The sequence below is a fragment of the Saccoglossus kowalevskii genome, chromosome 22 (genome assembly GCF_978046115.1).
Source record: "Saccoglossus kowalevskii chromosome 22, keSacKowa6.1, whole genome shotgun sequence".
Classification (NCBI taxonomy): Eukaryota; Metazoa; Hemichordata; class Enteropneusta; family Harrimaniidae; genus Saccoglossus; species Saccoglossus kowalevskii.
The window spans coordinates 23,591,023-23,606,980 of NC_140662.1; the positions used below are offsets into that span (position 1 = coordinate 23,591,023).

Here is a 15,958-nt window from a genome sequence, read left to right on the forward strand (position 1 = left end):
GGACAGATTTTTGACACCCAATTCTCTTTGAACCTTACTCATACTTATATAATTAATACCTTATCTGTTACATGTGCACATGCAGTGATTTAATTCATCTAATATGGCCATCTGGTGGTCATTTTCGTTGTAAAAATAAAATAAATTCAGGTATTTTTAAATTTCCAGAACCAGATCTCAGGCATGTGTTGGCCGATTTACTTGAAACTCAGTGGATGGCTCAATCATCATGGGTAGTTAATGCATGCCGCTTTGAAATGTATATTCAACTCATAATAGCCAACTGGTGGCCATTTTGTTTTTGACAGATTTTATTTTTATTTTTTGACATGTATTTCTTACATGCTTTGAGCAATTCACTTCAAGCTTTATACATAGACAGTACATCATGGCGTAAAATGCTTGTATGATATAATTTTGTCAATGGATCAAAGATGGCCAACTGCTGACATTTAGTCGTTAAAAAAATGTCCAAAACCAGATCAGGGGCATGTGTTGGCTGATTTACTTCAAATGTGGTGGAAGGATTAACCATTATGCTTAGTTGATGCACACCTCTTTGATTTGAAAATTTGACTCAAAATGGCCGACTTATGGCCATTTTGTTCTTAACAAATAATATTATAAACATATATTTCCTACATACACATGCAATAATTTTGTCATCTGATCAAAGATGGCCGACTGCTGACAATTTCAGTTGTAAAAAAGACACTAAAATAAGTTATTTTTTTAATTGATAATTGATAGTAAATAAGACTGTTTTACTTTTACATAAGAAATCATATACATATACTATAAAAAACTTTTAAGACTCTTTTGCATGTCCCCATGCCTTTCTCAGTGAAATTATAAGGTATTATCAGATACAAAGGATGAGATTGAAGCCAAATAAGTTACAATTTACTCATTGCTATTGCTTCATTAACTGGAATTTATCAACTAAATTTTGAATTTCTATTTCTTCTCCAGTATATCACCTCATCAGTTGAAGCCCATAACCATGGAAACAGCCTCCATTCATCAGTAGATCGTCATCATCCACCATTATGCTTGTTAAAGAAAAAAAAAATCATCTCGTCCTTGGATTTATATATAAATAACTAAAATGATGTGTATATGAGACTGCAAACTATATATTTTCTGGAATTCTACCAAATTACTGGTCACCTGTGAAAATTATCATATTTACAGTTAAAATGAAGAATCTTATAAAAGCTGGTCGTATTTATGAGAGAATAGATGAGAATTTTGATTCAGGTAATTATATTTATTCGTTTATTTATTTATTTATTTAAAAAAGGCGGATTTTTAATTATTAAATTAATTAAATATTTTTAATTATTAAATTAATTAAATATTTTTAATTATTATTATTTTAGCTGAATTGAACAATTAAATTTATTATGCATTGCATGATGGGAGAAAAATTCCCACTATATAGTCGGAGCCTATCATGCTACAAACTGACTGAATTATGTCAATTTTTTAAAATGTTTTAACAAAATCAGGATTCATATCTATAATCAGATTTTTTCATCCTATGTCACCGACCCAAATTTTGAAATATAAAGAAATAATCTTACTATGGAAACCAGTGTAATATTGGCAATTATTTTCATCTTTGATATTTTGGTATCATAAATAAACTCTTTGGCTCAGACCTTCTCAAGGAAAGAACAGAAAATAAAGTGTTCTGTTTTCTATTCTGAAAAAAATATTGTTGTCACTTTAATAGTTAACATATTACAACAAGATAAGTTAGGTTGTTTCTCCCCTTACATTCATCCAATGAAGCACTACAAAAATCAAAACCATTCTGTACTCTTTCCAAATCATTTTTTTAATGTAATTTTTCCACAAAAAGAAAATGGTTGTTTATCAATTCTGTGTTAAAATAGTTTTGCAGTAATTTTATTTTTAGTTTATAGTTAATTTTATGAAGGCATAGAATTTTATGAATATTTTTTTTTTTTTTTTAAATTTCTAAAATGTTTATACAGATTTACCATGTAAGATGCTCACACTACATTCAGTCCAGAGAATACACTTTCATTGGTTATAGAATCCATTTGGTTTTCACCAATTACTCAAGGTTCCTTGCAGATTCCTTCAATCAATGCCATACAAGTTTTCAACCATCATTTGAGAATTATAAAAACTTTTGTAAATATTTTATATAAAAAACATTTATGCCTCCATAAATTTCACTGTATAATATCTGTTTTTTTTTCTTTATTTTATCTTTTATTTGATTTGAGAAGAGACTGAGATGTGTAGCTATGGCAACAATGAGGAATTGATAATATACGAAGGTTTGATGTTACTTCATACCTATTAGATTGTCTACCACAGATATATTGGTGTGCTTAGAATACATTAATGCATGTCTACAAGAAAATAACTCAATCTATACTGGATATTTTTATTCGCAATTAACAGATTCAGAAAATTGTATGGTTACTATGGTTGCATTATTAGGGGGAAATTTAAATTGAGAGATAATATTGACTCTTACTGATATTGACTCAAACTTAGTTGCTATGAAAGATGCATGTGAAGTATGTGTGAGGTGTTAAGGCCAAACAAAGTTGTATTTCTGGTCAACGTGTGCGTTGACCCTTGAGTTTGTAGTTGTATTTAAATTCATTAAGTATGCCCTCTTTGACTGCTGTGTCTTATTGAAGTCACGATTGTAAAAAAACAATTTCCTTTTGAAATCAGGAAACAAAGACAGTTGTCAAATTTATTGAATTTTCTTATATTTGTCATTACCCCCCCCCCCCCAAAAAAAAAAAAAACGCACCAGAAATTTACCAGAATTATTATTTTGTTGTTTTGTTTTTATATGGGATTTATGATTTGTGTCTAAGCATGTCATGGTGTGATGTAAAATACCAGGTTTAGAATAATAATAATAATAATAATAATAATAATAATAATAATAATAATAATAATAATAATAATAATAAACTTTATTGATATCGTATCCTTTATAGGATCTTGAGTTAAATTACAATAAAGTGTGGATGAAAAAAAAACAAGAAAGACAATAAGATAAAATATCATAAAAATGATAACAGAGAGAAGAAAAAAAAAAACCTTGCAGATATGCCTTGATATTAATATTGTTGTTTATTTGCATGAGAATGAAGGCTTTTTCATGTTATTTTCTCTAATTTTGAAACATTCGTAAATGTATTTAGCTAGTTTTATAATTGTTTTATTTTCATTGTTGTTCATCATAGCTATCATTTTTTCTTCATCTGTCGTGTTTGGGAGTGACATTTTTGACTTAGTGTTTAGTTGGTTTCTTTCATTTTCATATAATTTGCAGTTAAGCAGAAAATGTTTTTCATCTTCAATTTCGTCTAGGTCACACACAGGGCATTTCCTTTTGCATGCATCTATTTTATTGTAGCGACCCATTTCTATTTGTAGAACATGAGCACTAATTCTTAGTTTTGTTAGTGCTGATCTATGTTTAGAGTCTTTTATTAATAATAATAATAACTTTATTACACTACTAAAAAACCTTCAGAGGGTTTTTGTATGGTAAGGAACATAAATACATACAATACATAAGAGATAAAAATAAAATGTTAGTAAAATAAAATAAAAAAATAAAAAAAATTAATTACTTTCTGTTGTTTTAAAAATTGTGCTCTTTAAGTATTTTGCTAAAGCTATATTATTCTCCATAATCTTTTTAAATATGGAATTCACATCCATTGTGTAAATATTTATTGCACACTCATCAAACAGTTTTTTTTTCTATATAGCCAGTACAAAATAGCAGGAAATGTTTTTCATCTCCTAATGCTTTAGTGTTACATTTATTACAGTGTCTATTTTCTAATTCTATTTTGGGCTTTGTTCTTCTACCTAATTCTATTTCTAAGTTGTGGTCACTCAGACGGAATTTTGAAAGCATTTTCCTGAGGCTGAAATTTGAAATGTTTTGCAAATAATTTTCCATATTATAGCTTACTTTGAATAGTTTGTATGTTCTCAGTTTTGTTCCCCTATTTTCATTGGTTTCACTGAAATTTAGTTTTTCTCTCCATCTTTGAATATAAAACTCAGATAGTCTGAGTTTTACTTTTTTTAGTATTTGATTCCAATTTTCCATATTGTGATCATTTTGTATTTTAATTAGATCATGTCCCAGTGTAGCATTAATAGTCCTTACCCAGTTTGAATTAATTTTTATCATTTCATCCAGGGCTAATTTTAAAATGTGATTATCTGGCAGACTATATAGTGTATGGCAGTATTTAATTTGAGCCAAATTAATTTTTAATTTTACTGGTAACCTACCAAGTTCTGCTTTCAAACCACTAATTGGCGTCATTTTACTCACTCCTAGGATAAACCTGTAAAAATGACTGCAAACTTGCTCTAAACTGTTACTGTCAGTTGTGATTTCATTGGCCCAGATTTCTGCACCATACATGAGTATAGGTGAAATTAATTGGTCGAAAATTTTCAAACTAAGTGCTGGTGAGATTATTTTGTGGTTTAAGACTGTTTGTCTGATGCTGAAAAGAGCCTTCATTGATTTATTTTTTAACATAGATATGTTTGTTTTAAATTTCCCATTTGGAGTAAATATTGCCCCTAAATAGCAAAACTCGCTAACAGCTGTTATGTCTTGGTTGTTGATTTTAAAATTCATGTTTTTAATCAGTCTGTTGCTGCAATTAAATACCATGACTTTAGTTTTCTTTACGTTTACTTCTAAATTCCAATTTATACAATAGTCATTTAATTTGTTCAGACAGCTTTGTAGGCCGTCTTCCGTTTCTGAAATAAGTGCAAGGTCATCTGCATATTGGATGCAATTTATAGGTTTCTCGCCCATTAGAACTGGTTTATCAATTTGATCCCCAAATAATTCTGGCAGATCGTTCAGAAAAATGTTAAATAAAGTTGGTGATAAATTGCAGCCTTGCTTAACTCCACAGATAGACTGAAATCCATCAGTTATACCCTCTGACAATTTAATTTTATATTTAATATTTATTACTGAAAGATACTCCTCATATGAGCAGTCATTTTTTAACATTCTGTATGTGCGCAATTTGTTTTTTTGGTTTTTTCCTTTGTTGTCATCCTGCATTTTTTCTTGACTGTTAATTTTGAATATTTTTCGGAGATTGTCCATAACCTTTTTTGTTATCGAGGCAGCATTATGCAGATATTGGTTATCCCACACATTGTTTTCATTTACATATTTTAGTATGCTTTTCACACCAGTTACCCAGTTAGATGTATTGTTTTTGTCAAGCTCCATTCCAAGTTGATATGCTTCATGAACTAGAGTATTTTCAGAATGATTTTGCAGTCACAAAATTATTATAATTTTTAGCCATTTACTGAACCATGAACACTTTCTTTTTGACTTCAACTCCAAATTCCTATAAAATGCATTTATTTAACGTCCATGGCTTAATCTATGTATTACATACAAATCATCAACATATATAACCCATGAAAGTTAAGCTAACACCCCTGTAACTGAATGGTTTGGTCTACATGCTGTGATTGGAAAACCACCACATAAGGTTACTAATGTGAAAGTATTCACAGTGATTTACCCTTTGACCTCCAAACACTGAATTAAACTAGGAAGTGAAAGGACCATCAAACTGCTGAGTGGTATCAACATTTTAATCATGTCTATGTTAACTCGGTTTTTAGGCAGCCCACTGGTATCAGGACAGGGTAATGTTGTAGATGTTACCAGTGTCACAGTGGAAGAGAAAAAGGACATCATCGGCAAAGAATCAGTATGTATTATTATCGTCTAAATGTCTGACTTTTTTGTGGATATTTTACAGATACTGAACTTGTAGGGTTGTTATAAGATTAAAAAGACAATAGGAAACAATAGCTAGATTAGTTCTGCAATGCCACTGGAGATTGAGAAGCCCCAGTTTTATTATTGGTGAGACCTGTCGGAAATAGATATGGATAGAATTATTGTTTACTATTATTACTGATATTGTGTATCGTGTTATATTATTATACTGCTATATACATCGTATATACCGCCTAAGCTCGAATGTAACAAAACGGGATACGACCTTGAACACTGTGTTATGAACGAACGTGAGAGGCAACACCACAATATTTGTATTGACCAATCACAGTATTGTAGATTTGTATCTAAGTTTCCCCGCTCGAATTCAGAATCCCCACGAGGGTATATAAGCATCCATTGTAATTGTTTCAGGGCTCTTCTATGTTATGTTCACGAATAAACAACTTGTGATCTACTCTTGAAAGTACTTGTCTTGTCTGACTGCTGGACTGCTGGTATTATAAAGAATATTACGTTCAAAAATACGACTTCCCACAAGACCCTTTACAATTTGAAGTTGTTATAATTGATGTTTTCATCGTCTCTTTTAAATAGAAACTTGTTTTTTGTTGTAAATCGGTTTAATTTAGTTAATTGAAATTTTATAGCAGTACATTTTGTGTATTTATTTAGATCACTGAAGTTTGAACATTTAATTGTTTACAGTACAATATTGTGAGGTTTATAACAGTACAGAATAATGTTTAACTTGTTTTTTAGCTGCGCTGTCGATTTTTTGAGCAGAGCTTATCATATTATCTGCTATCCGTGTCAAATTTTTACATTTTTGACTTCTTCTTGAAAACTACAAGCCTGAATGCTTTGATACTTTGTGTATATGTACCTTGGGTAGACCTCTCTCAATTTGTTCATTTCATAATGACATCTTTAATTTTCTAATTTTGATGAATATTTTTGTAATTTTTTGTAAAAAGTGATATTTTTAACTTCTCCTTGCTTTGATATTATATATATATATATATATAGGTACTACAGATGACCTCTCTCAGATTTGTGCATTTTCCGATATCTTCAATTCTTTAAATGAAATATGCATTGCTAACAGCGAAGCTATCTCAGCTGAGAGGCTGCTTGTTTCGCTGTTGCTAACTTAAACAATAACAGTGACAATAACAGTCTCTGAAGCTGAATCGTCTTTTCCTTGTGTCATAATTCCATAATTCTGTCTTACCACAGTGTTTCGTGCGATATCCATCATCCATATACTTTATTCTTGGGAATGAATTCTGTGAGAGATATAGCTACTATGGAATGAAAGGTAAGAAAATAATAATTTGTCATCCTGTCATCTTTTGCTCCGCTGTCGACTTTGTCGAGCGGAGCTTATAATATAAGTGATTGTCCGTCGTCGTTCGCGTCAACTTTTTACTTTTTCAATCGACTTCTTCTTGAAAAATACAAGTCTCAATGCTTTGATACTTGGTGTATATGTACCTTGGGTAGACCTCTCTCAGATTTGTTCATTTCATGATGATATCTTCAATTCTCTAATTTTGGTGAATATTTTTGTCATTATTAGTAAAAAGTGATATTTTCGACTTCTTGTTAAAAACCAAAAGTTCAATTGCTTTGATATTACATATATAGATACTACATGTAGACCTTTCTCAGATTTGTTCATTTCGTGATGATATCTTCGATTCTTTAATTTTGGTGAATATTTTTGTCATTTTTGGTAAAAAGTGATATTTTCGACTTCTTGTTAAAAACTGTAAGTCCGATTGCTTTGATATTACATATATAGGTACTACATGTGGACATCTCTCAGATTTGTTCATTTTGTGATGATATCTTCAATTCTCTAGTTTTGGTGAGTATTTTTGTCATTATTGGTAAAAAGTGATATTTTCGACTTCTTGTTAAAAACCAAAAGTTCAATTACTTTGATATTACATATATAGATACTACATGTAGATCTTTCTCAGATTTGTTCATTTCGTGATGATATCTTAAATTCTCTAATTTTGGTGAATATTTTTGTCATTTTTGGTAGAAAGTGATATTTTCAACTTCTTGTTAAAAACTGTACCGGTAAGTCAGATTGCTTTGATACTATACATATTGTTCATTTTCTAATGATGTCTTCAGTTCTTTAATTGAAATGTGCATTGCTAACAGTGGAGCTATCTCAGCCGATAGGCTGCTTGTTTTATTTTCTGATTTGAAAAAACAAATGAGAAAACAAGAACTAAAAAAAAAACTAAAATATATATGGCGAATTGGGCAATTATTCTTTGAATGTCTTCATTAAAAAAGAAATATTACAACAATGTTATGATTTCTAACAACACTTTATTGCCAGACAGCACAACCAATCCACAAGTGACCAATTTCCTTCTAATTCAGTTATGGATTTTTATCATTTTTCATTTCCTTTTACTTTTCTATTTATGTAACTTTCTTTTTTTAGACCTAGCAGCTGTAATTCCTAAGTCAGTATTGTGTCAATAATATTATTATTACCGGTATTAGTGGCAGAGGCATTAGCATCTGATATGATGATGAAATATTTTTCAAGGGCTTTGTGTAGGAAATATATTTCCTTTGGAATTCACAACATATATCACCAAAACTCACAGCAAAGTGACACAATTAGGGTTTGAAAATGTCTTTATCATCCCCAATCACATCTGATCTTTTTCATGTATTTTTAGTATGATTACATCAGTTTTATTATCAGTAAGATCTCAGAATCATGACTACTGTAAAAGGGTTAATTATTCACTGGGTTTTAATTTTGTTTATTTCGCTGACTAGAAAATGCGCTAAATTAAAACCCAGTGAATATGTAAAAATTAGCTTAGAACACATTATCTAAACGATAAAACTGTGAATTTAAAACCCACTGAATAAACCTGAAACGGTAAATCAGCGAAATTTAAACCCAGTGAAAATTAGTCATTTTACAGTAACACCATTACAATTTATTATTGTTAGCGTACATATTGCATATGTTTGTCTGAATAATTATATGTTATGTACAAGATTGTAGGAAGTATATTTCACATGTGGTTGCCAAGTTGCTTAAGAAACTAAGTCTAATGTATCCAAATTCTTGGAATGATTGAGATAATTGATCACATGAGTGTATTGAAAATGAATGATTGGTTTTGACAGCGTCATGAAAAGTGACTGTCACCTGTTTTTCCCCAATTGTTGTTGATATAATTTGAGTTTTTTCTAGAATATCCAGTAACTAAGAATGAATGAATGAAATTCTTTAATTTTGTGAAAGAAAAATTGTTGTTATTTTCATCGGGGAAATTCACAAAATATTGTACAAGTGAAGCTAGCCTTAAGGATAGGTCATCAAAGTTCTTAGAAATTACTGATGTATTGCCAGTAGATTGTCTATTGTTATACCAGGTCACATGGATTAAAACAAAATTAGGCTCAAACGTGTTATTTTACCGTGATTGAATAATGAAAATTAAGATAAACTAAAGATGATGAACAATGTTTTTAAGATTGTGTGAAATATTTTTCCCCTGAGATTTTTGCATGCAGAAATTTTTTTTTTTCTGTGCAATTTCTTGTTTCAAATTCTGTCATTCCCCCCTGAATTTTTTATGTTTTCTTATGTGGCAAAAATTAAATTCATTGCGGTAATTTCAAGAACAAATTTCAAATTTAACAATAATTTGTTGCCGTGAAAATGACACTTTACCAAACATCGAATTTCATAAATGATAAACACAAAAATTTAAATCTCAATTTATGTAAAATATCAATTATAAGAGATTAAATAATAATTATTTTCAAAATCATTTTAAATGTGGAAGGTTATGTTTTATATACAAGTCTCACAAATAAATTAATCATTGTTTGTTCTTTTTGTTTACATAGCGATTCTTGTGTTGTACTTCACTGAAATATTACTCCTGAACCGAGCGACTGCCACTTCACTTTACCACACCTTCACACTACTATGTTATCTTATGCCCATATTTGGCGCTATGATTGCTGATGGATGGTGGGGCAAATACAAGTAAGACAATTTTGATCAATTCTGCTCGCTATGTTGAGAAAATAGCAACAAAATAATCGTGTGTAAAATTGTTTATACACTAGAGCTATTGTGGTTATTCTATCTGTCTGTCTGTCTGTCTGTCTGTCTGTCTAATCTGTTTTTCATAAAACTTGTTACATCAGGCTTGTATGTCATGTATCGTTTTTCTACTGTTAGCACATTTTGTCTTCACCTGTATTCAGTGGTTGTTGATTTAAGTTTGCACATCAATGCAGGTCATTAACAGTCAAGTGTGTACATCGACTAACTGATCAAAGATGGCCTATTGGTGGCTAGCTCGCTTTTTTTCTGGAATTTGATAATTTTTTGCCTGCTTTCTTCCAAAGTTTTACTGATTAACAATTGAATGATTTTTCCATGTTCCAGGACCATATTCATCCTGTCTTGGGTCTACCTAGCTGGTAGTTGTACAATGTCACTCACTGCACTGCCCCCACAGACAACAGGAAGTCCTTATTTGTAAGTATGCATTATCCAGCGAGAAAGGATTGCTTTTAATTTTATTAGTAACAAAAGTTGTTATCACATCTTTGTTTGCCAAATTGTGTCCTCATTGTTAAATGTTTTAAATTATTTTGTTTTCATGAATGCTCACCATATCACTGTAAAAGATTGACATCCAATAATTTGGGTTATCTAAACTCACCGAGAAAATACATGAGTTGCTGTGTTTGAAACTTGAACTTGGGGGCTCAATTTGATAGCACCAAGGCTAGTCTAAAGCGGGGGAGTCGTCACCTGCGCATGCGTCAGACGACCATAGCGTGTCATTGTTTACAAACAAGCATCTACCCATGAGCCTTTGCATGTTTAGAGTGTGTTGTTATCTTTGCTTGGGACTCAATTCCTGCGCATGCGCAAGTGATGACCCTCCCGCTTTAAGTACCTTTTTGCATACTATGTGTGATCAATTCTGACTATTATTTCTGATCATAAACTAAAAATGATTATTTGAAGAAACAGAATAGTATGTATTTGATGAGGCAGTGAACTGTGCAAATACCTTTGAATTAGGAATTCAGAAATTCAGAGCACATGTGTTGAAATCAAAATTGACCCCCAAATGCATTTGAAAGTATCTAAGTATTCCAGATGCTATCAGATTAAAGGCCAATAACACAGAAAATGACACAAGAAGAAAAAAATATGCTGAGGGAGGCCCATAATAATGATTTTGGAATTATCATGTGACTGCTTTTGACCAATAACATTAACTGTCTCATAGGGATAATTACGAATTTCCAAATATTGACCAAAAATACTCAATGTTAGCATTATTGCTTTTTATATATAAATTACCGATAAGAATCAGATATATATCCAATGTTTGTAAAACTACTATTAAAACGTCTATTCACCTCCATAGATGGGGTCCTGCTATTGCTTTGTTACTGATAGCCATTGGAACTGGTGGCATCAAACCTTGCGTATCTGCATTTGGTGGAGATCAGTTTAGAAAGGACCAGGTAAATTGCTTTTCTTCTATTTTAATCCATTTATCTTTAGATTCATATAAAATAGGTTATTTTAACTCTAAATATAGAAGTTAAAGAAAATTTAATCAACACAGTTTCAGAAATCCATTGAGAATGTTTTCTAAACTGAAACAGTTTTGCATTAAAATATTTTTATTTAGTGAAAAAAAAAGGTTGTCAATAGTCTCGTGCTTGTGAAAGCAGTGATGTTGAAACCAGCTGGTAGCTGGTCAAAATAATAACATGCTACTCATACCACTTAATAAAATACTAGCTACATGATTTTCAGCAATAAAAAACAAAAAAATAGTCAGGCAGTGGTTTTGACCACCTACAATACAATACATATATTTGAAAACAAAACTACATCAGATGTTTAATCAGTTAAATGAAGATACATAAATTGTAATAGTTTTATGAATTTGATAAAATTTTGATATTTTCTCTCTATTTCCCTTGATAGCCAATCATTTGTCTGTCAATGGTCAGAGTCGCTGTTTTTAGACTAGAATTAATGCAGAAAGGAGAAAAATATAAACAGATTTGAACAATTTTTGAAAAATATTTTGGTGAGAGAATTTTTCTGATTCTTATCATTGTTTTTGCAGGTTCAAGAAATCCAAGTTTTCTTTTCCATCTTTTACTTTGCAATTAACTGTGGTAGTTTGTTGTCGACTTTCATTACTCCAATTCTTCGTGAGGATGTCCAGTGTTTCGGAAACGACTGTTATTCTTTGGCGTTTGGTATTCCAGCTGTTCTTCTATTTATCGCTATATGTAAGTACTGTCAGATAATCAGCAATATAGTGTTTTACTTGTCATGTGGGCAGGCATCCAACCAAAATATTTCCTTATACATTTGTAAGATATGCTGTAAACAACAACAACATTCAAACTTTACAGTGTATGATGACTTACATATGCCCGCTGAATTTATGTTACCATTAACACGCACGCTCCCGGATAGTTAGTGATAGATAGTTGTTTCATAATTCAATTTGAAAAAAAAAATCAAGCCATTTCTTCAATTTCGTAACTAGATCTAATTTTTTTTTAAAAATTGGTACAATACATTATTAGACGATGGAATATCTAAATATTTGTGTCTACCGTGTTTTAGTAAACTGACAAAGCTATCGAAACTGATAACATACATATCACCTTGCCCGATTTCGTTGCAACAAACACGTAAATGCCCTCAGATACAGCACTAAGCACTTTCTTTTGATGGTCAGTAAGCCCGTTCACAGAGCAAAAAGCTAGCAACACGTTGATTTCTACAATACATTATTTGACACAACTTCACAGATTAATTCTGTGGACCACTTCATGAGACACAGAATGGGGAAAGTTTGGGTGATATAGGCAGTACATGTTTATCATGCGGGTTTGGAACTGGTGGTGAAAGTTGTGTGGTATTCACTTGATCTGATATAGAATTAGAATATTTATCATGTCCTGTTCATTAGGTGCACATCAGTTAATGCACATCTGTAATGAATTATTCGTATCACGTTTTAGTACATACTGTAAACCGTTTAAGTTTTGCTACTTGCTACTTTTTCTATTATGATGATTTTAAAGCGAGAGGGTCGTCACCTGCCCACGTACAGGAATTGAGTTACAAGCGACAATAACAACACATGGTAGAAACACAAAGGCTCATGGGTAGACGCTTGTTTGTAAACGATGACACGCTATGGCCATCTGACGCATTTATGGGGAATTGCACAAAAGTCACTGACTCTCAGTTTTGTACGAACCCAGAAGAATTTTCGTGACAAAATTTTGCACTGACTCGTAAAAATTTATTTCTTGCTAAATTAAAAGAAAATTTACATGTTTTAGGTCAAAGGTCAGGCATGTGACCATGAAAGCAACGTAATATACCGGTACCTTGAAATTTTGTCATTTCAGTACTATTCATTGTTGGGCGATATACAGTTGGTTATAAAGAATACCCGTCTCATGGTAACATAGTATGGAGAGTCTGTAAGGCAATAGGGGTAAGTATAAGCTGGTTAAAATTATGTAATATTAGTTGATAATACTGGTAGTTAGGATAGTTGATTGTTTAACCAATTCGATTACTGGGGTGGTTGATTATACTGGTAGTTAAGTGTAGTTGATAACCTAGTTGATAATATGGGTAGTTAAGAATAGTTGATTGACTAGACTAGTTGATTAGTTGATAATACTGGTAGGTAAGTATAGTTGATTGAATAAGCAACAGAAAATTTGGGTTGCAACAAATATCCACAGACTAGCAATATAGCTTCAAGAGTTTGAGTATATGTTAGTTGATAGTTTGAATTGTTAATTACATGTTTTATTTTATTTTGAATGATTATATCCACAGCGTGCTATTAAGAATAAAATTATATATGGAAAAGAACGTAAATTTGAACATTGGTTGGATTATGCATCTGATAAATATGATGTAAGTAGAAACTTTTGTTTTTAAGTGTGACAGCGCCCTCTATTGTAGACTAGCAAAGTGATGTTCAAATAACTGTAGAGGGCATCCTCACACTTTCCAAGGAGAATGTTTATGACTCCCCAAGCTGATTAAAATCTGATGTAGTGTAGTGTAAAAAAAATCTCAAAATCAAAGTAAAATAATAAAAAGGCATTAATAACAAAAGTAATAAAATTAAAATAAGTTTATAGCCAAAATAATTAAAGCCCGTACACTACATCAGATTTTAATCAGATTGATGACTCCCAAAACATTCACTGACACAACAAAAATGGCAAAAAATCCGGAAATATTTTGTCACATTTTGTGATAATACCCTGATTGATTTGCCAAATATAACCACCAATTTTTGTGTCTCAGCAAAAATGTAGACTTTAAAAATTTGTTTCTTTTCATATAGTGGAACATTTACAATCATTCCAAATACTATAAACAGATCAGATTTTTTGAAAGACTAATTTTTAAATTTTTTTAGCAGTGAATATATATCCACTGGGTCCTAATAAATGTCTCATTGCCAAATTTTTGGCTCTTTTCATATTAACTTGGTAAAGACATGTATCAAATGCAAAATTATGTACATTTGGTTCAACATGGATACGTGTACTATAGAAAAAATACTCAGTACATAGAAATGCCAAAATTTGACACCGGCTCTCGCTACGGTTACTAGAAGATAAGTTAGGAAATTTTCTTGGTTCTTTTGTTAGAATGCGCATCTCAGTAAATATTTAAAACAAAGGGGAATTAGCATACTGCCAACATTGTGGCTATAATAATTTGCTTCTAATGACAGAAACTTTGTGAACTGTTCACCTCACAATCCCCTTCGTTCTCCACACACTGTTGCCAGAAGTATTCAGTTCATATTAAGCGACTTTACGAACTTGTATTTATTGGTATGCCCAAAGTGTTTTTTCCTTCTGATTTCTATTTTTTGAATATTATTCGATTGGGATTTTTAGTAATGGCATATCAGGATTTGGTATGAATAATAACACTGAAATAAAAAAAAAGTATATTTAAACTGCACCATGAAACCATACAACTTCCTGTGTCATTCACAGCAGTTAGGGGGAAAAAACAAGATGGCCAACAAATTATGTTAGGAAAAAAAATTGAATTTAAAGGAATAAGAGGGTAGAGGACATGTGGGAGACGATGCATTGTGAGTATGAAAAATTAAATTAAATTAGGATACAAAATTATGTATCACACAATCAGCACCAATCACCACAGTAAATGCTTGCAAACTGATGACATAAATTACCATAACAATTAAATCAAAATTGGAATTTTCATCCTAATGAATACCCCTTGATTTACCAAATCAAATCACAATAATTTTCATTGTAATTGCTTCTAATCAAAAACTGCTATGCTGACAGTGATCTATTTACTACTTATCCTACAGGCAAGATTAATTGAAGATACCAAATGTATGCTTCATGTCCTTATCATGTACATACCATTACCACTGTTTTGGGCGTTATTTGACCAGCAAGGCTCCACATGGACTTTACAAGCAACACAGATGAATGGACAACTTGTATGTATTATTCAACTTTTTATATTGCTCATATTTTTGATTGATAGGGTGTATAAAAGCAGAATGCTGTGAGCCTCGCTTTCACCATAAGCTCGAGACTCCCTAGGTCAACTGATTTCAATGACAAAGCTGAGTAGCTGACGTTCGGTTCCTTGTTTATGAGTGTCCCACCGAAAAATAAAATTCTCTCCAGTCGCTGTCTGTTTTGGGCTGTTTTCTCGCTATCTGCACATTTTCACAGGCCCAAATACCTCTCAATAGACTATATAGTGAGTTCTAACAACATTACAAAGGCTGAATGCCACTTTAATACATCAATTTTTAGGCTTGTTTACTATTACTTAGACTTGCTGATATGTTCTGTATGAATTAAAAATAGTTTTCTTGCAGTAACCCGTCAAAAAAAAAATTAAATACTCGTACACAATATAAGATGCAACATTTCAAGTATGCCCTGGTAAAAAAAAACATACCGGTATCCAATTATCACTTATTCAGATCTGATATTTTTTAATCAGAAAATAACTTTTTTTTGATC

At 31.3% G+C, this 15,958-nt stretch overlaps 1 protein-coding gene across 1 annotated transcript in view; it reads left to right on the top strand.

Annotated features, from left to right (window-relative positions):
- Positions 1–15,958, top strand: part of LOC102810394 (solute carrier family 15 member 2-like) — a 43,067-nt gene that overhangs the window by 12,626 nt on the left and 14,483 nt on the right. Inside the window, exons 2-11 of the mRNA XM_085495510.1 lie at positions 973–1,260; positions 5,704–5,792; positions 7,064–7,145; positions 9,734–9,875; positions 10,284–10,376; positions 11,284–11,383; positions 12,001–12,169; positions 13,310–13,398; positions 13,752–13,832; positions 15,286–15,420. Of these exons, the coding sequence (XP_085351636.1) occupies positions 1,200–1,260; positions 5,704–5,792; positions 7,064–7,145; positions 9,734–9,875; positions 10,284–10,376; positions 11,284–11,383; positions 12,001–12,169; positions 13,310–13,398; positions 13,752–13,832; positions 15,286–15,420 (1,041 nt within the window). The 5' untranslated portion in view covers positions 973–1,199. The remainder of the gene's footprint in view (positions 1–972; positions 1,261–5,703; positions 5,793–7,063; positions 7,146–9,733; positions 9,876–10,283; positions 10,377–11,283; positions 11,384–12,000; positions 12,170–13,309; positions 13,399–13,751; positions 13,833–15,285; positions 15,421–15,958) is intronic.